Source organism: Carlito syrichta, unplaced genomic scaffold (assembly GCF_000164805.1).
Source record: "Carlito syrichta isolate Samal-C Ts95f unplaced genomic scaffold, Tarsius_syrichta-2.0.1 Scaffold301856, whole genome shotgun sequence".
NCBI classification, from domain to species: Eukaryota; Metazoa; Chordata; class Mammalia; order Primates; family Tarsiidae; genus Carlito; species Carlito syrichta.
Genome location: NW_007245952.1, coordinates 13,928 through 38,631, shown reverse-complemented (window position 1 = coordinate 38,631; position 24,704 = coordinate 13,928). Strand labels below are relative to the sequence as shown.

The 24,704-nt window shown below is 42.7% G+C and overlaps 1 protein-coding gene across 1 annotated transcript in view; it reads right to left on the bottom strand.

Moving 5' to 3' along the window:
* Positions 1 to 24,704, bottom strand: part of ITK (IL2 inducible T-cell kinase) — an 84,305-nt gene that overhangs the window by 53,215 nt on the left and 6,386 nt on the right. The window contains exon 2 of the mRNA XM_008055453.1: positions 424 to 528. Coding sequence (XP_008053644.1) covers positions 424 to 528 — 105 coding nt within the window. The remainder of the gene's footprint in view (positions 1 to 423; positions 529 to 24,704) is intronic.

Sequence of the window (24,704 nt, the reverse complement as noted above, 5' to 3'; positions counted from 1 at the left end):
CCAGCACTTTGGGAGGCCCCAGTGGGAGGATTGCTTGAGCTCTTATGTCTCTTACACAAATCCAGCCTAGGCAACATAGGAAGACACCATCTTTACAACAAATTTTAAAATTAGCCAGGTGTGGTGGCATATGCCTGTAGTCCCAGTTCCTTAGGAGGCTGAGGCAGAAGGAGTGCCTGAGCCAAGGAGGTTGAGGCTGCAATGAACCGAGATCATGCCACAGCACTCTAGCCTGGGTGACAGAGAGAGACCCTGACTCAAAAAAAAAAAAAAAAAATGAATGAACATGGAAGTTTTCTTATGTGCTTGGTCTAGGATCTAAGCCTGAACCAGAAAGCCAGCCCTTCTCCACCCTCTCTCACAGTGACTGAGGATTTGAACCATGGTCCAGAATACAGTGAACTACCCACCTACTGGACTCACCTGAAACGGGTATTTATAGTGGCATGGTATGCTAATGTCACTCTTCACAATCTCGACACATTTTATGCGGGAGAGTTCAATGGAACCCTTCAACGTTCGCTTCTTCTGTGGAAAGACAAGCACATCCTATTTATGTAAGAGAGAAGATGCTATTTTTGTCCAGATTGCATCTAGAAATCTACTACTAGATAAGATTCGTTAGCTTTGTAAACTAATTCCAACCCTCCCAACCAAATGCCCAGGAGCTGGCGCCTAGTGCTCAGTCTGAGAAAGACACTCTAGGCAGACTCCTGGTGAACACGCTTTCTGAACCAAGTTCTGGGTGGGGGGGCTGGTTTCCACTCAGTGAGCCATAGGGAAAGTACCCTGCTTGTGACAAATGGCAGCATTTGCAGAACTCATAGATGGGATGGGTAATACACTCTTTGGGAGATAAACCACACAGGTACCAGTTTTCTCTGCTCTGTGCCTGCCCCTGACCCATTAGCACAGTAACTGAGTCCACGCCTGACCAGATGGTGACATGCACCTTTAGTGGCACCTTTCTTATCAGCATCTGGCTTCTCCATGTCCCTTAGTTATCCATGGCCCCACAATGACACCCCTGAGGAAAATTCCTGACTCTGCTCTAAAATTATCCCTTCTCACCCTCCCTCATCAACTCTCACCAGTTTTATTCCCTTAGAAGCTTTCTAGATGCATTTTCCTGATAACTAATTCACTTGATGGTGTTTTTGATTTATGATGTTACATGTTAGCCATTTCTAAGGGTCTCTGTGCTTAGAGAGTGAAACTCAAGGGATCCAATGCCTTATCTAATAAGACATATTCTATGAGTGGACTATCAGATTCCAAGGAAGACTAGTTGAAAAAGTGCTTTTGGAGAGACAAAGGCTCTCACAGGTGTCCATAATTGGGCTGCCATTGCAAATAGAGTTTAATTCATCTATGGAACCTATCGCAAAACACATCGTTGTACCCAGTGCTGATCAGTCCCGAAAGATACAATCTCAAATGCCGTAAGTCTAAATCCCTAACATGTAAAACCTTAAAAATCACGATTAGTGCGTTTTCTGTTGTATGCAAGATAGTTTCATCATGTCAGACAGAACTATTACTTTATTATTTTCTTTATTTGAAAGTTTAATATGGTTTCAGGAGTTGCATATGGGTGCCAAAATGACACTTGGCAAAAATGACATTGGGATGAACTTGTGGACTTAATTCTAGGTGTCAACTTGATTGGCTTAGGGAATGTCTAGAAACCTGGTAAAGTATTATTTGGGGGTTTATCTGTGATGGCTTTTCCAGAGGAGATTAGTGTGTGAGTTTGAGTGGATCATGTGAGAAAGAGCTGTCCTGAATGTGGGTGGCACCATCCAGTTGGCCAGGGTCTAGAGAGAGCAAATACAGAAGGCAGATTGGTCTCTCTCTTAGTGCTAGGACAGGCTTTTCTTCTGATGTTTTTGATTGATTTTATCAAAAGATTTAGGTTATCCATCATGGTATTTCAGATAGCCAGTTAAATAAGCAATTTCTTTATGACTATTCAGTCTGTTCTTATGTGACTATTGTTAGTATACCCAAGTGTTTATGTTTGCAAAAATATGTGTCATTATTGCCTATTTTATTGTGTAGTCTATGAAGTGTTCTGTTGTGTTTTTATATGTCTCTTACACAAATCCTCTCTTTAAAAATTTAAATAAGTATCTTTTAAATAATGATTAAAATTTTTTTTTAGAATTTTGAGCTTTCAGATTTTAATATTCAGCATAATAGTGTTTGGGACTGTGTCCTTTGGGACTGTGGCCCAAACTCATTATACCTTATTCTTTAAAAAACAGGTAGCAGTGGGTGGTGAAATTAGCATGAGATTGGAAAGGTTCACCATTGGTCTGTGTCCTCAGGCAATTCATCAAGCCTCCCAGAGGCTGCTACATCTGATAAGTGAGGGTAATATGCCTACCTTTTAAGGGTTGATTGGAGTATAAAATAGGATGATATAAACTAATTATTGGTTTAGAGTAGGTACCCTCAATAAAGGGTAGCTTCTCAATTAATGAGGTTAAGAAAGCACTAACTATTGCAAGATAGTTTTTTGTTTGTTTTTTGAGACAAGGTCTCATTCTGTTGCCCAGGCTGAATTGCAGTGGCATGATCACGGCTTACCACAGCCTCGACCTCTTGGACTCAGGAGATCCTTCTGCTCAGTTTCTCAAGGGGCTGGAACTACAGGTGTGTGCCACCACACACAACTAATTTTTAAATTTATGTAAAGACAATGTCTCGCTATGTTGCGCAGTCTGGCCTCAAATTCCTGGGCTCAAGCAACCTTTCTGCCTTTACCCAAAGTGCTGGGATTACAGGGGTGAGCTACCGCTCCTGACCTGAGAGTTGTGAGATATATATATATATTTATGTCCTTGACTGGCATTCAGGGAGCTATGATACCATCAAATTCTCCAGAAAGTGATCTCAGTCTTTACTTCCTGTTTTTAGGTCCTCAGGCTGGAAGCAGATCTTTGCCTTAGTAGGTGAGTCACAGAACTGAGATTAAAAAAAAAAAAAAATTCCAGACCTGAGAAATAGACCTTATTGAATATAGAAAACTTTGTGGTGTTTTGTTTTTAATTTCTTTATCAAAACTACTTTATTCCTTTTTTTAGCATTATTTATTTATTTATTGAGTTGGAGTCTCACTCCGTCGCCCAGGCTGGAGTACAGTGGCATGCTCATGACCACTCCAGCATTGACCTGCTGGGCTCTAGCAATCCTTCCGCCTCAGCCTTCCAAGTAGCTGGAACTACAGGCATGCACTACCACACCTGGCCAATTTTTTTTTTTTTTTTTTAATTTATTGTAGAGACAAGGTCTTGCCAAGTTGCCCAGGCTGGTCTCAAACCCGCAGACTCAGGCAATCCACTTGCTTCGGCCTCCCAAAGTGCTGGGATTACAGGCTGAGCCACTGAGCCCAGCCAAATTATTATTTATTAAGTACTTTTTGGAGACAGAATCTGTCACCTTGGCTAGAGTGCAGTCACACAATCATAGCTCATTGCAGCCTCGAACTCCTGGGCTCCAGCGATCCTCCCACCTAAGCCTCCCAAGTAGCTGGTACTACAGGCATGCATCACCATGCCCAGATAATTTTTCAATTTTTTTTGGAGAGAAAGGGTCTCGCTATGTTGTCCAGTGGTCTCAAATTCCTAGTTTCAAGGGATCCTTTTTCCTTAACCTCCCAAAACACTGGGACTACAAGTGTAAGCCACAGCACCTGACCATTGATTCATTTTTTTGAAAGTACAAAATCTATCCATGTTTATTGTAATAAATAAAAACTATGTAGAAATATGTGAGGGAACTATTTATAGTAACTTATTAGTCACCCTTCCCCATAAGCCTGAGGTAGCCAAGGTTAACCATTTGGTACAGGTTGTCTTTCTCATGTACATTTCTAGGTTATATATAAATAAAGCGGGTTCTGTCCAGAACTTGTTTTTATAATCTAATGATATATTAAGAGGTTTGTTATCCCTTAAAATCCTCTGAAAACATGTGCCTTTGGACTCAAAGTATCTTCTAATTTAGAGTCTCCCACAGCTAGAAATATACACCCTGCTCCTGCCCATAATTGCAGTTCCTTGGAATGGTCCATCTGTTTTTCACAAACAGAAGAGCACAGAGAAGCTGGCTTTTTCACTGTCATCTGCAGCTACTGGTAAGCACGGAGCCTGATCTTTGAGGTTACCTTGTTCTGGCCTCCACTGGGTTATTTCCTTAGCAGTATACACAGTGAAATGAAACAACAGACAACTCCGTTTGCTGACATCTTTGTCTTTGGCACCTACTGAGTTCTGAGCTCTTTAATGCAAGACAAGACCAGGACATTTTCCTTAGCCCCACTGCTCAGCTGTGACTGGCCCCAGCAGTGCTCAGTTGGCTAAATCAAAGTGCGCCAAGTTGAAACACCATTTAAACAATTTTAACCAGATTTAAGGCTAGTGCAGTTAGCCATTCAGGAAATATCTACTGAGGGTCAGCTGTGAGTGAGGTGCTATTCTGAGTTCAGGAACTGCAGGGATGAGCCCATGGTCTGTTTCATGGGATTCATAGTACAGCTGGAAGGAAGACAGCTGGGAAAGCTGACAAGACACACAGGTGCTGGGAGGACAGGTGAATGTGATCAGCCTGTGGCTGGGGCAGGCCCTTCTGGAGAAAGGACATTTGAGAAGAGATCAGAAAGTCAAGCAGAAGCCATCTGTGAGAAGGTTTAGGGGAGTGAACATCCGAGGTAGAGTGAATGGTCAGAGCAAAGTCCTGGGCTGGAAGAGTATTGTCAAGCACCGGTTGCTAACAGCATCATTGTGATCTGGGCACGAAGTGGAGGCAAATGTCAACTGGAGTTGTGAATAAGAACAAAAATCCCACATGAAGTTCTAAAGCCATACTGCCCATAGAAATATCACGTGAATCATGCATGTAATTTATAATTTTCCAGTAGGCACACTCCGAAAAACAGTAAGTGGTATTAATTGTAGCTCTTATGTTGAACCCAATATTGAAAATAGTATCATTTCACATTGTACACATGAAAAATTAATGAGCTATATTTGTCTTTTGTACTAAGTCTTTGACCTTGTTATATTGTACAGCATGTCTCAGTTTGCACTCATGCCTTCCAAGCATTCAGCAGCTACACGTGGCTGGTGACTACTTTAGTGGACAGTGAGACTCCCAGTTTTCCTAGAGTATTTCTCCTCTCAACTCAGATGATTTCCTTTGGTTTATTACTATTAACTGGTTCCAAGCATGGATTTTTTTGTTTGTTTTGTTTTTTGAGTTGGGATTTCACTTGGTTGCTCAAGCTGGAATGCAATGGCACAGTCACAGCTTATTGCAGCCTTGACCTCCTGGACTCAGGAGATCCTTCCATCTCAGCCTCCTGAGTAGCTGGTACTGCAGGTGCCCCCCATCATGCCTGACTAATTTATTTTTATTTTTGTAGAGACTAGGTCTCCCTATGTTGCCTAGGCTTGTCTTGTACTCCTGGGTGCAAGCAATCCTCTTACCTCAGCTTCCCAAGGTGCTGGGATTATAGGCATGAACCACTGTGCCATCCCCGAGCATGGATTTTAAGAAACATTTGTGTCTGAACAACCTGTTGGGTAAATCTACTCTCAGGCTTGCTCTTTTATTTTTGGAGTGGCAGGTCTCATTATTTTGCCCAGGCTGGTCTCGAACTCCTAACCTCAAGTGATCCTCTTGCTCTGACCTCCCAAGGCACTGGGATTACAGGTGTGAGCTGCTGCGCTCGGCCCAGGCTTGCTTTAGTGCTAGAGTGGATTTCACATTCCACCATCAACCTCACTCTCATTTCCAAATGAGTGTCTGGCCCCCTCACAATCCATCCTGTCTTGTCAGTCTGTCCAGAAGTCTTGGGTCAGTTCTCCTTGTGTCTCACAGGATCTGATACTTGGTAAGCAGCAGGACCAGCTGTGCACCCCCCCACCAGGAGGTCCCTGGGGAGCAACTGGCCAGTCAGTCTAACACAGTTCAGTCTCTGGGAAACGGTAATTGTCTGTAATCATCTCAAAGTACTGTGCTATTTCTGAAAAATGCCAGGGTAAAACCTTCCAAGGAAACCACACAAAAGCCACCAGAGAAAGAGACAGACCAAGTAAAATCTGCCCTCCTTCATACTTGTTATTCTGTCTGCATCCCTTGGGGTGAAAGTCACAGGACCTTGTTCACCCTTGTCTCTTTTCTTGGCCACGTTCAAGGCTACGCTGTCCTCACAGTCTAACGTTTCATCCTGGACATCTGATATGTGTCAAACACAGTCCATGATGACGGTGCCTACAAATTTGCACAACGGCAAGCTTGTGTAGTCAGCTTTTATATCCTTTTTTCTTTTTATGTTAATCTTTCTCTTTCTTTTTTTTCTTCTTTCTTGTCTTTCTTTTTTTTATTTTACAATGCTTGTGTCGAAGGCTGACTTTCAACAGACCACAGCAAGGACTCTGCTCTGCTATGTCTGAAACCCCAACCAGAAGCAGGTCGTCTACACATGGGTCAGCACCAGGTTCCTCACAAATGTGCACTGCCTAACAGATGAGGGGACGGCTTTTTTTTTTTTTTTGAGGTGGAGTCTCACTCCATTGCCCAGGCTGGAGAGCAGTGGCACGCTCACGGCCTCCCCAGAGTCTACCTGCTGGGTTCCGGTGATCCTTCCGCCTCAGCCTTCCAAGTAGCTGGAACTATAGGCGTGCTACCACGCCGGGCTAGTTTTTGATTTATTGTAGAGACGAAGTCTTGCCAAGTTGCCCGGGCTGGTCTTGAACCCACGGGCTCAGGCCATCCACTCGCCTCGGCCTCCCAAAGTGCTGGGATTACAGGCTGAGACACGGAGCCCACCTGGGATGGCCTTTTGTTGATATTTTGTATGAAATAGAATTTGAGTTGTGAATTTCAAAGAGAGGCAGAAAAAAAGGACAATACCTTTTTCAAGTGTTTCCCATACTTTAACCACTCAGTGTTCCATCTCATTTAATCATAATCTTACAAAGTATTATTGCCCCATTTTAGAGGTGAAAGAATTGAGATTCAGAGAGGCCAACTGTTTTAATAAGTAGAAGAGCAACATACAAGTTCAACTCTAGGACTCCAGAGCTTGAGCACCTCAGTACTCTGCTTCCTGGCTTTGCACAAGCCCCGATTTTCCACTGAAGATTTTCATTCCTTGAGCCCAATGCTGGAAAATAAATTGCACAACCTGTTTCTCCATGGCCTGGCAGAGTTGTGTTTCTGCCCCATTTGGTTAAGCAATGCTTATGCCGGATTTCAAAGGTGGAACACATTTCCCTGATTCCTCAGAATAGCCACTTGGGCCGAGTTTGGTGGCTCACACCTATAATCCCAGCATTTTGGGGGGCTGGGGCAGGAGGACTGCAGGAGTTCAAAATTCACCTGGGTAACTTAGTGAAATTTCATCTCTATTTTTTAAAAAAATAGCCACTCCTTTTGGTCCCAATAATATTGTCCTTTTTTTGCTGTTAGACTCACAAAGCAGATACAGTGATGAGAAGTTATGTCTGATATCCATGGAAAGAGGACATCTCTAGCTTTTTGAAAAGTAGCAGATTCTCAGCTTTCTATTCTGGTGAGGCAGATTAAGGGAGAATTGGAGCTTTAGGTTGGACAGACGGGTTTCAATCCTAAACACCGTTTCTTACGAGCTATGCAACCTCAAACAAATGTCTAAACCTCTCAGTTGCCTCATTTTCTAAAAGTTGCATGATAATAGCTCTTGAATCATTGAGTTAATTTAGAGGATTTGAAAGAACAACATAGGCCCAGCGAGGTGGCTCAGCCTGTAATCCCAGCACTTTGGGAGGCCGAGGCCAGTGGATTGCCCGAGCCCGGGTTCGAGACCAGCCTGGGCAAGTTGGTAAGACCTCATTTCTACAATAAATCACAAAGTAAGTTGGGTGTGTAGTGCACGCCTGTGGTTCCAGGCGGAAGAATTGCCTGAGCCTAGCAGGTCAACGTTGCGGTGGCCGTGAGCATGTCACTGCACTCCAGTCTGGGCAACAGAGTGAGACTCCAACTCAGAAAAGATAAAAGAAAAGAAAAGGAAAGAACTACATCAACCTATTAGCAAATTAAAATATTGAAAAGATAAACTGATCACTCAAACGTTACTTCCTTTCCTTTCCTTCTCCAAATACTGCCCATAAAACAAGACGTCTAGGTGTCTACATTTTCTTTGGTGGTTTTCTTTTGGGCAGATACTATGCAATCAGGAGCCATCATCTGGGAAGACAAATATTAACTTTTAACTAGTGATGCTGGTGATTTTGACAATGAGTCATTTGTTTAGTTTGCCAATTATTTGTAAAATTGGGGTAAATCAAGAAAGGGGTCTGGTCCTCCCAACTGTTACCTTCACTCTCACAGGGTTTTAGCTTTCTCCACCCTTCCCACTTTCGTATTGAAACCTTCCCTCAACACATCTAAGTTACAACTTGACAGATAGTTCAAAGCTTGGCTTGTTTTTGAGGAGTTTGTGTTAGGACAGATATCAGTGACTTTAAGCTGAGAAGGAACTTTGATAATAAAATTTTAGGCGTCAACTGGGAAAGTATTTTTCAAAATATCACTTAAGGAATTTTTATGAGATTACACTGTAATAGTAGTAGCTACTTAACAACATTTTTTTTTTTGAAGTCAGTGTCTCACTTTGTCACCCAAGCTGGAGTGCAGTGGCATGCTCGACCTACTAGGCTCAGGTGATCTTTCTGCCTCAGCCTTCAAGTAGATGGAACTATAGGCACATGCCACCACACCCAGCTATTATTTTTATTTCATTGTATAGATGAGATCTCGCCATGTGGCCTAGACTGATCTTGAACTACTGAACTCAAGCAGTCCTCTTGCCTCTGCTGGGATTACAGGTGTAAGCCACTGTGCCCGGCTATCATAACAACATTTATCAGAGTTTCCTTAAGATCAGGAAATCTTTCTGATGATGATTTTAGCAAGGTATGACAAATATATTGCTCAATGCCTCTTCTGGGTATAGTTTAGCATTATACCCATCTGAACTCACACAATGACACAAGTGAAATTAAAACTGATTCATTATGAAACGAAACTGAAGTGACTGATTTTAGGGTTGTTTTTTCCACCCACAGCAAAATGCAGAACATCAGTTCTAAAATTAGCTTTAGGAATCTTCTTGGATTCTGATTTCATCCCCGCTATAAAACTTGCCTGTGGTGACCCACAGATCCCCTCCCATTCTCCTAACTCAGTTTTCTGAGCCTTACGACAAAGGGAGCCCTCAAATGGTGGGGGCAGAAAAACAGGGATTTGGAACTCAGAAAAGCCAGGGTTTGACTCCCTGCAGTGACAGATGACCTTGGGCAAGCTGTTTCCGCTCACTGAGCTCAGTTCTCTTAGCCATTCTTATTTCTCTCAGTTCTCCACCAGCAATGGAGATACTGACAGCTGCCGCTCAGGGCTCCTAGGACCTGTGCTACAGGAAGGCACCCAGCATATTGCTTGATACCCCGTAAAGCTGTGATCATTGCTGTCTCCATGGAAGACACCATGCAAACTGTCGTGTGCTGTTTCTGGCTCCTCCCAGCCCATCTTCAGCTGGCTCTAACCCCTCAGCGCTTTGATGCTCTGGGAAGGTCTGGAGCTGAGGCAGTTGACGCCAAGGCTCCCTAGACCCATGGAAAGTCAGGAAACGATGATCCATCTCACACCCGCCTTCTTTTGCTTCCTCTCTTCCACAAGGCCTCTTCATAGCTGCTCTGCCTGGCTTTCTCCACCTAGGTGTTTTCACACTGTGGTTTACTACACCAACAGCTGTGCTGTGGGGAAAAAAAATTTAGCTTCCCTTAAATCCGGCCATCTTGTCAAAACCATCTTGTCAATAGTAGCACCCTGGAGACCCAAAAGAAAAAGTGAGAATTTTACAAAGAGAGAGAGAGGGGGGATAAAAAGGAAAGAAAAGAAAAAGTACTATATTCGCATACAGTTTTCAGAGGACATTTTTAGGATTCTCTACTAAAATAATGAATTATTTTTTCATAAAAAGCTATTAAGAGCAGATACCTGTAGGGTGGTCCTGGGGTTTGGGAGTAGGGAGTGGAAAGAGAACTTTTTCTTTTTACCTCATAGTCTTCTGTACTGTTTTAATATTTTGTCTCAAACATGTATTTATTTTATTGTCTTAAAAAAAAAAAAAGACAGACCTGGTGCAATGGCTCATGCCTGTATTCCCAGCACTTTGGGAGGCCAAGCCAAGAGGACTACTTAAGGCCAGTAGTTCAAGACTAGTCCGGTCAACATAGCAAAACCTCATCTCTACAAAAACAAACAAACAAAACCCCAATTAACTAAAATAAATAAACACATTTCCCCGATAGGATTTATCCAATGAAAACATTTGTTCAAAATGTATATAGAGAAAAGGATGTTCATAGCACCATTATGTGCTACACCAAAAGAAACGAGAAAAATGCAAATATCTGGTTCTCAAGGGTGAACCTCTAAAGGGGAAAAGCAAAATGAAACAAAACAAAAAGAAATAAAATAAGAAAAACTTAAATATCCATCGATAAACAAATAGTTCAGTTAGTTATCATTCATTCATCCTGTGACTATTCTGTAGCCATTAACAAATAATAAAGTTGATTTCTATGGGGGAACAAAAATATATATTAACTGTAAAAAAGCAGGTTTAAAGCAATAGATGAAGCATCATCTCATTTTTTGGAAAAAGAGATAAAATATACGTTAGTATATACAGAAACGGAAAACCAAGCACCTCATGTTCTCACTCTTATGTGGGAGCTAAATGGTCACAAAGATGGTAATAATAGATGGACACCAGTAAGAGGGGAGGTGAGGATAGGGGTTAGGGTCAGAAATTGCCTATGAGGTACAGTGTTCACTATCTGGGGAATGGGCCACTTGAGACCCTGTCCCTACCACCACACAATCTGTTCATGTAATGAACATCCATGTATACTCCCGAATCTAAGATTAAAACAGGAGGAAGAAAAAGATGTCTACTGAGATGTTAACAAACAGAAAAATCACAAAAATATACATACATTAGTATATGCAATAACCAAAGATATAATATAAGAAGAACAATATTCCAAGCTGCTAACACTGGTTCTCCCTTGTAGGTTCCACTGGAGCAGAATTTCACAGTCAAGGTTATATATTTCTTTTCTTTTCTTTTTTTTTTTGAGTTGGAGTCTCACTCTGTCGCCCAGACTGGAGTGCAGTAGCATGCTCACGGCCACTGCAGCCTCGACCTGCTGGGCTCCGGCAATCCTTCTGCCTCAGCCTTCCAAGTAGCCAGAACTACAGGCGCGCACTACCAAGCCTGGCTAGTTTTTGATTTATTGTAGAGATGAGGGCTTGCCAAGTTGCCCGGGTGGGTCTCGAACCCGCGTGCTCAGGCAATCCACTCGCCTCGGCCTCCCAAAGTGCTGGGATTACAGGCTGAGCCACTGAGCCCGGCCTAGGTTATATATTTCTATGATATTTGAAGTTTTTGCAGTGACTGAAAGCAGGATGAACAGCAGAAAAATAAAAGCAATATTTTAGTGCAGTCAGAAGTTTTAAAAACACCACAGTGTAACACAGCGTAGGTGGACGATGAAGAGAGAGGCCAAGGGGGCCAAGTCTAAGGCTGGGAGTGCAAAAAGGTACAACTCCTTGGCTCTGTAACCTCACAGCTAGGCCCCACATGCTCCCTACTTTTCTGTATCCATGAAGGTTCAAGAACATGACAGTCCCTCCACGTTCTCAAGTGACAGGCATTTTCTTCATAGATTCTGATAAAGCAATTCAGTGTGATTTTATGTGGACATATTTTATCTTATAAATGAAGCAATGATTCGGGAATAATTCTCAAGCCCCATTTATGTTAGGTAAAGATAACATAATCCTAGCATGATTGTTTAGATTTGCCTTTGTGCGTGTGCAGAAAGAAAAGAACTTTGTGGAAACTAAAAGCAAGAATAAGTGATATATGCCAAGTATAGAACAGATCCTGAAGGTGTCCCGAACATTGGCTAAGCATTTCTGGTCTGTGAACACTCTTTCAAAGTCCTTCTTTCTCCCAGAATTTAATGAGTTTGAAAGAATATATTCTTTGCATCTTTTATTTTCCCAAGCACTGAAGACTCAGTAGCCAAAGAATGTAAGTTAATAACAACTTCATTCCATTTCAGGAAATAGTCCTTTGCACAGAAGCAATGTTCTGTTTGTATTTGTGAATTGACTGATTGAAGGAACAGCGAGAAAGACCCAGTATGCAGCAGAAAGTGATAACAGTGTACACTATGACAAAACTCTTAATGGAAATGATTTAGAATAAGGTTCCCAGAATGATGGGGGGGGGGGGGTGTAAAATCTCTTGACAATGAGTATGTAGGTTAAAACTAGTCCGCACAAAGTTTGAGCTAATAGATAAAGAGCTCCTACAAATTACTAAGACACTAATCATCTTACAGAAAAATGGGCAAAAGGAATATGTTTATTATTTATCATAATGTTTGTGCATATGGAAAAATGTTCAAAGTCACTATGATAACATAAATGCAAATAAACCATACATAGATACTATTTTTTAAAACCTATCAGACTAGCAAAGATCAAAATATAAGATAATGGCACTGGTGAGGTTTTGAGAAAACAGACTGCTCCCTTGTGGTTCTGGGGAATGTTCATTGGTGCAACTTCTGAGGAGAGTAATTTGCTCATATTCAACAAAATAATATGCAGGTATGCTTTGACTCAGCAATTCCACTTTTAGAAATGTTTTCTATAGATGGGGCCTTCTCAGCCTCAGCACTACTGACATTTTGGGGCTGATCAATTTTTTTTTTTTGAGTTGGAGTCTCACTCCATCCCCCAGGCTGGAATGCGGAATGTGGCACGCTCACGACCACCCTAGCGTCGACCTGCTAGGCTCCAGCGATCCTTCCACCTCAGCCTTCCAAGTAGCCGGAAATACAGGTGTGTGCTACCACACCCAGCTAATTTTTTGATTTATTATAGAGACGAGGTTCACCAAGTTGCCCGGGCTGTTTTCGAACCCATGGGCTCAGGCAATCCTCTCACCTCAGCCCTCCAAAGTGCTGGAATGACAGGCTTGAGCCACCACGCCTGGCCTGATTAATTCTTTGTTATGAGTCTGTTCTGTGAAATTGCAGGATATCTAGCAGCATCCCTGGCTTCTACCCCCCAGATGCCAGTAGCACCTGCCTCCCCAGTTACGTCAACCAAAAATTTCCTAAATCTGCCATTGTCCCCTGGTGAGCAAAATCATCTTTGGTTGGGAACCACTGTTGTAGACATACTCATGGAAACTGACATATCTACAAAGTTAGTCATTCCTCATGTTTGCAATAACAAAAACCTAGAAAAAGATTAAATGTCCTTCCTTGAAAAGAAACTTTGTATCCATCTGGTTAAACATTGTGCAACCATAACAAAAGAATGAAGACCCTTTTTGAGCATTGGTTATATTGTTACCCAACTAGAAGAAAGGTTAAGAAATCTGTGTAGACGCCAGGTGTGCTGACTCACACCTGTAATCCCAGCACTTTGGGAGGCCGAGGCGAGAGGATTGCTTGAGTCCAGGACCATTGCTTGAGTTCAAGACTAGCCTGAGCAGATAGCAAGACCTTGTCTCTACAAAAACATTTTAAAAATTGGCCAGGCGTGGCAGTTTGTACTCAGAGTCCCAGCTACTTGGGAAGCCAGGAGGTCAAAGTTGCTGTGAACCATGAGCCTGGGCGAGCAACAAAGGGGAATTCAGCTCAAAAAAGCAAAAACAAAAATAAAACCAAGATGTGTATATAACGTGTGCTACCACTTGTATAAAAAGGACAAAAGGAAACAGAACACAGAGCAGAAAAAAAATAAAAATAAAAAGGCAGGACAGAGAATGTTTATTTGTATTACATACATATGTATAAACTATCATTGGAAGAATTTATAAGAAATAGACTATCTTGGTTGTTTTCAGGCAGGGAAATAGGGTGGCTTGGGACATGGAGGGGAGATTTGTTACTGTATAACATTTTGCAACTTTTTTTTCAGACAATGTCTTACTGTGTCACCCAGGCTAAAGTGCAGTGGTGTGATCACAGCCCACTGCAACCTCGAATTCCTGGACTCAAATGATCCTCCTGCCTCAGCCTTCCTGGTAGTTGGGCGTGTACCCCCATGTCAACTCAAAAGTGATTATTAATGCACAGATGGGAAGTCCAACAGGCACAGAGGCAGGGGAGCAAGGGTTCATTCCAACAACAGTTCATCCTGTTTTGTGAACCAAGTATATTATTTTGAAAGCAATGTGAACTATCCTAACCTAATAACACTGAGATTTATAATGAATTTATTTGGAATTGGAACAACCTTTTCTTGAATTCTGAGAGACCTGGGTGAGTGTGTGGCAGCAGGCTGGCTTGTTGGCAGTGCATCTGGCAAAGCCTGGGACTGGGAAGGCGTCTCTCTCCCCCTTTCCTGCTCTTCTGTGCTTCTGTCTGTCTCCAGGTGCCCTGAACTCTGTGTGTGCACCTCTGTGCCACCAAATGTCCAGTGAGGGTTATTATATTTCACTTACTGAACTATTTAAAAGCAAATCATTGGCCGGGCTCAGTGGCTCAGCCTGTAATCCCAGCACTTTGGGAGGCCGAGGCAAGTGGATTGCCTGAGCCCATGGGTTCAAGATCCACCTGGGCAACTAGGTGGGACCTCGTCTCTACAATAAATAAAATTAGCTGGGCGTAGTGGCACATGCCTGTAGTTCCAGCTACTTGAAAGGCTGAGGCAGAAGGATCGTTGGAAACCAGGAGGTCGAGGCTGCAGTGGCCGGGAGTGCGCCACTGCACTCCAGCCTGGTGGCAGAGTGAGACTCCGACTCAAAAATAAGTAAGTAAGTAAATAAATAAATACAAGCAAATCATCATGCACCATCCTTCATGCTTCTATCCCACGGGCTTTGTTTTTACTTTCCACCTACCCTTGCAAATTCCACCATTCTCTCGTTCCCTCAAATGGATCTGTATACTTAATGAGTCTTTAAATTGACTTACTTTTTTTCCACTTAAACAACATTTTTTTTTGGAGTTGGAGTCTCATTCTGTCACCCAGGCTGGAGTGCAGTGGCATGCTCACAGCCACTGCTGCCTTGACCTCCTGGGCTCAGGTGATCCTTCCACTTCACCCTTCCAAGTAGCTGGAACCACAGCACCTGCCACCATGCCTGGCTAATTTTTTTTAAATTGTAGAGATGAGATCTTGCTGAGTTGCCCAGGCAGATCTTGAAGCCCTGGGTTCAGGTAATCCTCTCGTCTGCACCTTCTAAAATGCTGGGATTACAGGCGTGAGCCACCACACCTGGCAAGGATTTTTAAAACATTTTTTAAAAACCACCCAGCTACGTAGTGCTAAGGATACTGTTGATTATATCTTGCTTTTTTTTTTTTGAGTTGGAGTCTCACTCTATAGTCCAGGCTGGAGTGCAGTGGCACACTCATGGCAGCCTCAACCTGCTGAGCTCAGGTAATCCTTCTGCCTCAGTCTTCCAAGTAGCTGGACCCACAAGCACGGGCCACCATGCCTGGCTAATTTTTTGATTTATTGTAGAGATGAGGTCTCACCAAGTTGCCCAGGCTTGTCTCAAACCCCTATTTCAGGCAATCGTCTCATCTGTGCCTCCCAAAGTGCTGGGATTACAGGTGTGAGGCACTGTGCCTGGCCTTTTTTTTTTTTTTGATACAAGGTCTTGCTCTGTGCTCCAGACTGGAGTGCAATTGTGAGATTATAGTTCACTGCAACCTCAAACCCCTGGGCTCAAGCAATCCTCCCACTTTAGCCTCCTGAGTAGCTGGGACTACAAATACATGCCACCAAGCCTAACTAATATTTTTATTTTTTGTAAAGGTGAAGTCAAACTATGCTGCCCAGGCTGGACTCAAGCTCCTGGGATCAAGGGATCTTCCCACCTTGGCCTTCCAAATTGCTGGAATTACAGATGTGAGCCACTGTGCCAGGCTTACTTAAAAAAATTCATTCTAGAAGCAAATGTTAAATCACCACCACAAATTTTTAAATGTTCCTTTCTAATGTAAATTGTAACACATAAGTATTGAAGACAAGTTAAAACCAGATTTGTCCATCTTGTGTGCTCCAAGAGATACTCTATTTTGAGAAATACCAAATTGGATTTGTGTCATAAAACTGGCCTGTGAAAAAGAGGGGGTTTGGGGTTAGTGTCCTCAATCTTACTTGCTGGGCTCCTGGGTTAACTTCTCTTGGCCCCCCTTGCACTAACACTCGGGATATAGCATTCACGGAATGTTACTTCCAGGGAGGGCCCAAGAAGGGGTCACCGCTCTTATTCTGGTAAACAAAATGGAGCTGGGGTTTATACAGTGTCATTCCTTGTCAGAGGTCACCCCAGGAGCAGGGATAGATTCTCAAGTTTCCAAGTCCAGGAGCTCATCTTTGTCAGCCCACAGAGGCCAAGTGAACGAAGCATACCCTGCAAAGTCACAATAGACTGGGGAATCTCACAAACTCGCAGTGACAGACTGGCCGAGACGCTTGTGTCAGTTTTTCAGCAGATTTTTACAAAAGGTAATTCTACTTGGGTAACCAGAAAAGCTAGCAGAAAAAGTCACACTAAGAATGTGACTCAGCCAGGCGTGGTGGTTCATGCCTGTCATCCCAGCACTTTGGGAGTCTAAGGCAAGAGGGTTGCCTAAACTCAGGGGTTCGAGACCAGCCTGGGCAACTTGGTGAGACCTCGTCTCTACAATAAATCAAAAAATAAGTCAGGCATGGTAGCACGTACCTGTAGATCCAGCTACAGCCTGAGGCAGAAGGATCACCTGAACTCAGCAAGTTGAGGTGAAGTGGCTGTGAGCATGCCACTGCACTCCAGCCAGGGCGACAGAGTGAGAATCTAACTAAAAAAACAAAAAAAAGTGTGGGTTCAAAGTGCAGAGAATCATGACATGCCAGGGCAAGTGTTACCTTCACACTCTCACCACTGCCGTGCCCTTGGACAAGTTGCTTAATGTCCTCATATCTTGGTTGCTTCCTCTCTCAAACAAAATATTACTTTTACCATCTCTAAAGAATTGTAGGAATTAAGTGAGAAAATACACAGCAAAGTGTTCAGTCGTCTCCTTTTGGTGATGTTGACTACTGTGAGTTTTAAAAATCGTTATTGATGTTGCTTGTGCCTTTATTCAGGTAAGCTTGCTAGGCAAAATGGTGCAACCCTGCCTGTCCCCACTCAAAACCCCTATGAGAATGTGCTAGAAAATCACCAACAAATCCTTGCCCCAACTCTCCTTTATCAGCTTTTAGTATAAGACTTCTCAGACCCAAACAAGCTTAGGTCCACTGAATGTCCACTGAAGAACATTTCATCCACCTTTTTAAACATTGTCCCAGATGTATAACCTAGAAAAAGATACTTAGTTTCTTTAAACCTCTATCTTCTCACAGTAAAATGGGGATCAAAATAAGATAGCCGACTGCATGTAGTTGCTATGTATAGTATATCTATAGTATATATAGTAGACTACTTATGTTATAATACCTGTAAAGCACTTAACTCAATGTCCTGAAACACAACAAGAACTCATTAAATATTGGCTGTAGATTTTGTGTTGGTTACATATGAAATGTCTGCCTCCTTTTTGGGGGGTTCATTATTAGGGTCATGCTGGAATTCTGATGTGCTTGTCTTATGAGCCACACAGTTATTAATCATTTTTGAGGCATTACTTCCTGGAAAGGTTTCCATGTTTAGCTAGTCCCCATCACTTTTTGTGAATTCCTCATATTATTGGCTGAGAGATACAATTGCATAGTTTCTACTTTTATTTATTTATTTTTGAGCGGGAAGAGTCTTTAGAGATCACTTTATCGTATTAGAGATGAAGACATTGAGGTTTTGAGGTGAAAGATTTTTCAAACTGGTTCTTGTCTTTTCATTTCTACTGTTCAATTTATACCCTAGAGAGAATGGGGTCATGGAGTTGGAAGACACCTTGGGGATCCTTGAAAATCAAGGGCAGACCAAAAGGTGCAGGGTTCTGGGCAACCTCTCAGTCCTGCGTGAAACAGTACATCCACGTCTCTCTGTTTGATATGTGTGGATACTGATGACAATATAATTTTGTATTTAAAAAGAGTTCCATATCTCAAAATGTCTGAAAAACCACTGATCTAGTCCAATCCTCTGATTATATGAACAAGAAAGTTAAATCCCAGATAGAGTAAGGAATTGGCACCCCGGTGCCAACTCTCTATTCTATTTGGTTGCCCTGTTGTTGTTTCCTCACTTTTCTAGAATTACAGTCTGTCTGAGAATTTCAGTGCCCTAGGCCCTGTTTAAAAAGGAAACAGATCGCTATGGAGCCGTCAACAATGGCTCATGGGATACTTCTCATATTTTATTTGTTCCTTGATAAGGGATATGCTGACCCAACCTAAAGAGTTCATTCATTTGAACTTTTCAGGCTCCCCTATAACGATCAATTAGGGAGACTGAGATTTTGCTGATAGTTTAGGAGTTATTTTGGCACCACTTAAATCCTACAGTGTAGGTAGTGTGTTCATCTACATACATATAACACTGACTTTAAATCAAACAATCTCACCCATGTATAAATATTATGTATTTTCCCTCTCTTGTCATAACATTCAAAGTCTATAAAAATAATGTGCTTGAACATCACAACAATGGGGTTCTTTTGTTTTTCCTTCTTGGAAATATAATTTTCTCAATGGTTCTGGTAACAAATAGAGTGTCATTTTTTTGTGGCCACACTTGTTGCTTCAGTGTCTGGGGAAGATGATGCAGCAACATGATTGAGGAAATGTTTTTATCCTATGACACAATTATCCTACTTGGGGCAATGTTTTTATCCTATGATACAGTTATCCTACTTGGGGCAATCTATCCTAAGAAGGTATTTTTTAAAAGGAGACAGTTCTATGTTAGGGACACTATTATTTTTCCAGCACTTTCATTATACCTTGAAACAATTGGAATGTTGAACCATAGAAAATAGTTAAGTTCACCCATTTGCCCATAGACATAAAGTAGATAAGATGTCCCTGCAATGAGATGACTCAGTCATTAAAATGATGACTTTGGAGACTTTGTATATATATGGAAATACATTTATACAAAAGAATGGAAAAGCAAAATACAAAATCGGCATGCGTTGTGATTATAACTATATGAAAGTGACATCTGGGCCGGGCGTGGGTGGCTCAGCCTGTAAGCCCAGCACTTTGGGAGGCCAAGGTAAGTGGACTGCCTGAGCCCAAGGGCTCGAGACCAACCCGGGCAACATGGGGAGAACTCGTCACTACAATAAATAAAAAAAAATTAGCCGGGCATGGTAGCCCATGCCTGTAGTTCTGGCTAGTTGGAGGGTTGAGGTGGAAGGATCGCTGGAGCCCTGTAAGTCGATGCTGGAAGGAGCGTGAACGTGCCACTGCACTCCAGCCTTGGCGACGGAGTGAGACTCCAACTCAAAAAAAAAAAAGTGACATCTACATGAGAGAAAAGACCAGTGCCCACAGACACAGTAGACTGATGTCTTTAGCCAAATTATGGAGACCATTTTTAGTGTAATTGTTTCATTAGCTTTTTTATCAGTATGAGAATCTGAAAGTTTGATGTTGTCTTTTGAGATTAATCATAGTTGATTTAACAGAATTCCAGCCAGGCACAGTGGCTCACACCTGTAATACCAGCACTTTGGGAGGCTGTGGCAAGAGGATTGCCTCAGCCCATGAGTTCGAGACCAGGCAGGGCAACTTGGTGAGACCTTGTCTCTACAATAAATCAAAAACAGCCAGGCATGGGAACACAAGCCTGTGGTCCCGGCAACTTGAAGGCTGAGGCAGAAGGATTGCCTAAGTCCAGCAAGTTGAGGCTGCAGAGCCACGAGCATGCCACTGCATTCCTGCCTGGGTGACAGAGTGAGAATTCGACTCAAATCAAAAAACAAACAAAAAAACAGAATTCTAACTTGTTTTCAGTCTTTGCTACTAAAGACTACTTGAGTTCAGCATCGCTCCTGACCCAGGTTAAACACCAGACACTTTTCCATCCAAACATGAAGTAGGATGACTTTGGACAAAGTACTCCCAGAAAGAAGAATGGTACAAGACAGCTAAAACATAAAGTGACTGAAGAACAGCTTTTAGTATGAGTACTACACTACAACCCAGAAGACCACTGCAGTAGGTTTTATCTGGCTTCCTGGCTTTGTGTGTGTGTGTGTGTGTGTGTGTGTGTGTGTGTGTGTGTGTGACAGAGTCTTGCTCTGTTGCCGAGGTTGCCTTCCCAGTAACTGGAACCAGAAGTGCACACCACCATGCCTGGCTACTGGCTAATTTTCTTCTTTTTTTCTTTTGTAGAGATGGGATCTTGCCATGTTGCCCAGGCTGGTCTTGAACTCCTGGGCTCAAGCAATCCTCCCGCCTCAGACTCCCCAAACACTGAGATGACAGGCAGAAATCACAGAGCCTAGCCTCTCTGTGTTAAATAGGCTAGATCACACCCTGCTTCAACCCTTGGCAGCTTCTCGTTGGAGCTGAAATCAAATCCAGACTCCTTGATCCACAAGGTCCCGTGTGGCTTGGCCTCCGCCCTCCTCTTGCCCTTCTCTCTTGAACTCTGCACACTCAAGTCTCTGTTCCTCACACAAGCCAAGCCTTTTACAACTCAGGGTCAGTGTGCTTGCAGTTCCCTCTGCCCAGAATACATGTCTCCATTTCTTTACCTGACTGGCTCTTTCCTTGTCCTTCCGATGCCAGCCTCAACCTAAGTTCCTTCTCTGACTATCTTTCCTCCTAGCTCAGCCCCAGCTGCTGCCTGGGCTTGCCACTGATCCTGCTGCAGCCTCCATGGCCTGTGCAGTCACATGTTTTCTCTCTGTCTCCTCCCTCGAACACCAGCCAGCGCGCGGCTGCCTTGCCTCTACTGTTCACTATGGCCTTTCTCACATTTTGCACAGGGCCAGGCATAGAGTAGGTGCTCAAGAAATGTCAGCAGAACATATGAATGCATCTAGATGTCCCCATATAGACACTTCCTTGATACAGTGTTAGGTGAAACAATAACAATAATAAAAATGCTTTGGCATAATATATGTAGATTTGGGTAAAAAAAAAAAAAAAAGTCCTACATTTGAATTTTTATAACAAATAGGAATAATTTCTGTGATTGTTTAAATATTGAAAAAAAGAGGCTAGGAGTGATGACTTATGTCTCTAATCCCACCACTTTGGGAGGTCGAGGTAGAAGGATTGCTTGAGGCCAGGAGTTCAAGGCCAGACTGGGTAGCAGAGCGAGACCTCATCTTAAAAAAAGAAAAAGAAAAATATAATGGGTAGCCTACTTATAAATAACTTTAGGTAAATGGGAGTTATATGACAACAAAAGGACTTATATCCAGTTAAAAATACTGACAACTTTTACTGAATTTCAAGGAAGTGAGCAAACGTGACATCCGAAAAGGAAATTTTATATGCATGGGAAAGCATGATAGAGCTGTTTCTTCCTCTGGCTCACTTGTAGGGTCATGAAGGTGAACCCAAACTGACCCTGGAGAAAATTGTATCCTGGATGTTCTATTTCTTCCACTAGGCCTAATAACTCATTTATGAATGGAGGAATGTATTATTGGTTGGTTAAGAAAATGAGGAATGAGGATTTATTATTTAGCCCCTGAAACCCTGAGATGAGCTTAAACATAGTTTTCTGTGGTTTTTGTTTCTGAATCTGATATTAACATGTCCTGCCTTACACAGAGCTCGTAGTTCTAGACGTTGAACTCTTGTGCTTTCCAGTGAAACCTTTCTTTCAGACTGAGTCAGAAGTGAACTCTCACATTTAGAGTATTTCTCTGGGGCCTATTTTACTTCAGAAACTGGTGAATGCACATGCCATTTAGCAGTAAGAATTGAATCTTATTTTATTTTTATTTATTTATTTTTCTGAGTCAAATATCTCATTCTGTTTCCCAGGCTGGAGTGCAGTGGTACGATCGCAGCTCATAGTAAGCCTCAACTTCCTGGACTCAGGCAATCCTTCACCTCAGAATCCCTAGTACCTGGGACTGCAGGTGCACCTGCTAAATTTTTACCACACCTTGCTAAATTTTTAATTTTTTTGTAAAGGTGAGGTCTTGCTATGTTGCCCAGGCTGGTCTCACAATCCTCTTGCCTCAGCTTCCCAAAGTGCTGGGGTTATAGGTGGGAGCATCTGGCCTCAAATCTACTTTTAATGTGGGAGTATTTGCCTTCAAAACAAAATTCTCAATACAATGGCTGTCTCCATAAAGTATTAACCTAAAATCACACAGGCAAAAATCAACTCAAGATAAACAAAGTCCTTTGCTTGGATCTTTACTTTTCTTTGCCTGGCTAGACACAGTTCACATTTTAAGCTTCCAGATGCTTTTCTGAATGCAATTTGAGCTATGTGAACCTTCATTCATTCACCAGATACTTACTGACCATCTACTATGTGCCCAGTGCTGCCGTAGATGACAGTGACACCATGATGCACAAGGCAATCCAAATTTTCCTTATGGGCCTGTCCTTCCAGTAGATGGACAGACAGAAAATAAACAGGGAAACACATCAATAAATGCAACAAATGAATGAGTGCAGATACATATTGAAGTATCTATGTGCTTTTAAAAAAAATGAAACAGGTTGAGTGTAGTGGCTCATACCTATAATCCCAGCACTTTGGGAGGCCAAGGTTGGAGGATCAGTTGAACCTAGGAGTTTGAGACCAGTCTGGGCAACATAGCAAGACCCTCATCTCTACAAAAAAAATTAAGAAATTAGCCAGGTGTGGTGGCATGTGCCTGTAGTCCCAGCTACTTGAGAGGCTGAGGTGGAAGGATTGCCTGAACCTGAGTGAGCAAGAGATCGAGGCTGCAGTGAGCTGTGGTGGTACCACTGCACCCCAGCCTGGGTGACAGAGTAAGACCCCAACTCAAGAAAGAAAGAAAGAAAGAAAGAAAGAAAGAAAGAAAGAAAGAAAGAAAGAAAAGGAAGAAAGGAAACAGGATCATGTGGAAATACTTGAAGAGATTGGGAAAGAATTAAAAGCCAACTCTGGGGTTCTCTGGATAGCGGGAACATCACTTAGGTGACCTTGAAAAATGGTGTCTCAAGTGTGTGTCTCACTTGCCTCACCCTAGTCCTGGTCCTGTACACAGGCCTCACGAGGCCCTTGAACTTGGAGCGTTCAGGGTTCAGGAGGAAGGCAGAGGTGGCAGAAACACAGAGAGGACGTGTAGCGTGAAACAAAATGAAGAAGGCAGGCAGGGGCCACAGGATGGATGGTCTTATAGGCCACAGTTGAGAATGTATTTAAATACCCTAAATACTTTAATTTAAATACTCCACGGAAGGCTTTTAAGAAGTAAAATCTGCTTTATAATTTTATTTAATTTTTTTTATTAGAAAGTAGAGTTTATTTAAAAGTAAATTAGAGAGAGAGAGAAAGAGAGAGAGGAGATTCACCTCCCCAAGGTAAGGGAGGAAGCCAAAGTCAAGAAACATGGCAGCCATAGCTCAAGGAGCCACAGGGACACACTAGAGTTTAACAAGGCAATGGCTGCTTTATAATTTTAGAAGTTCATACTAGGTAATGTGCGGATAATAGCCTGTAAGGAATCTTGAGTGTCCGTGGAAGCCCAGCAGGAGGCAACTGACTCACATACGAATGAAGACGGAACAGGGACTGACGAATGTCTCAAGCAAAAAGGCTCAGGTGGTTTTAAGGATGTTACCTAAAGAGGGTTTTGCTGTAAAAGGAAAGAAAGGATGAGCAGGACAGCGTGGAGGAAAAAAGAACAGAGCTGCTTGGTTCTTCTGAGAGAAGAGCTGGTGGCTGAAGCTGGCCTTTCTGATAGTCCCTTCCTGTCCTCTTAAAGTTCCACCCACCCAAATCCTCCTCTCCCTTCTTCAAGGACAGGCCAACTGCTGTCTCCAGGAAGTTGTAGTTACTTATTCCTGCACCCAGGGAGTAAGTAAATTCATTCTTTGGAGTCCTACATCCCTGGCATTGCTCTCTACTCTTTGGGCATCAAGGCTTCTTCTATGTGGGGCTCATAACCTCTCACCTGGATCTATACCTCACCTCATGTCCTTTCTCCCTCTTTTATTTTCTCCCTTTCCCCTTTTATTCCTTCCACAAGTAAGTGGAAGTGAGTGAATAGTATGTCCCAGGCACTGTGCCATCTTTAGGCAATAGGGTAACTGTCCTCATAAAGCTTACAGTCTAATGGAGGGTGGGTGGAGAAATGACATTAATATAATCATCACATTCAGAAATGGGTCATCACAACTTTGACACGGGCTCTGAAGAAAGGGTACCTGCTGCTATGTTAGAGCATGAGGAAGGCTATGACCTAGTCTAGGGAAATCCAGGAAGGCTTCCCCATGCAAGTGATGTTTAAAGTGGAGGCAGCTTTGGTTGGAAGCAGTGGCTCACACTGGTAACCCCAGCACTTTGGGAGGCTGACGCAGGAGGATCACTTGTGGCCAGAAATTCGACATCAGTCTGGGCAACACAGCAAAACCCTGTCTCTACAAAAATCAAGAAAAATACCGGGGTGTGAAGGTGGGCTCGGTGGCTCAGCCTGTAATCCCGCGCCTTTGGGAGGCTGAGGTGAGTG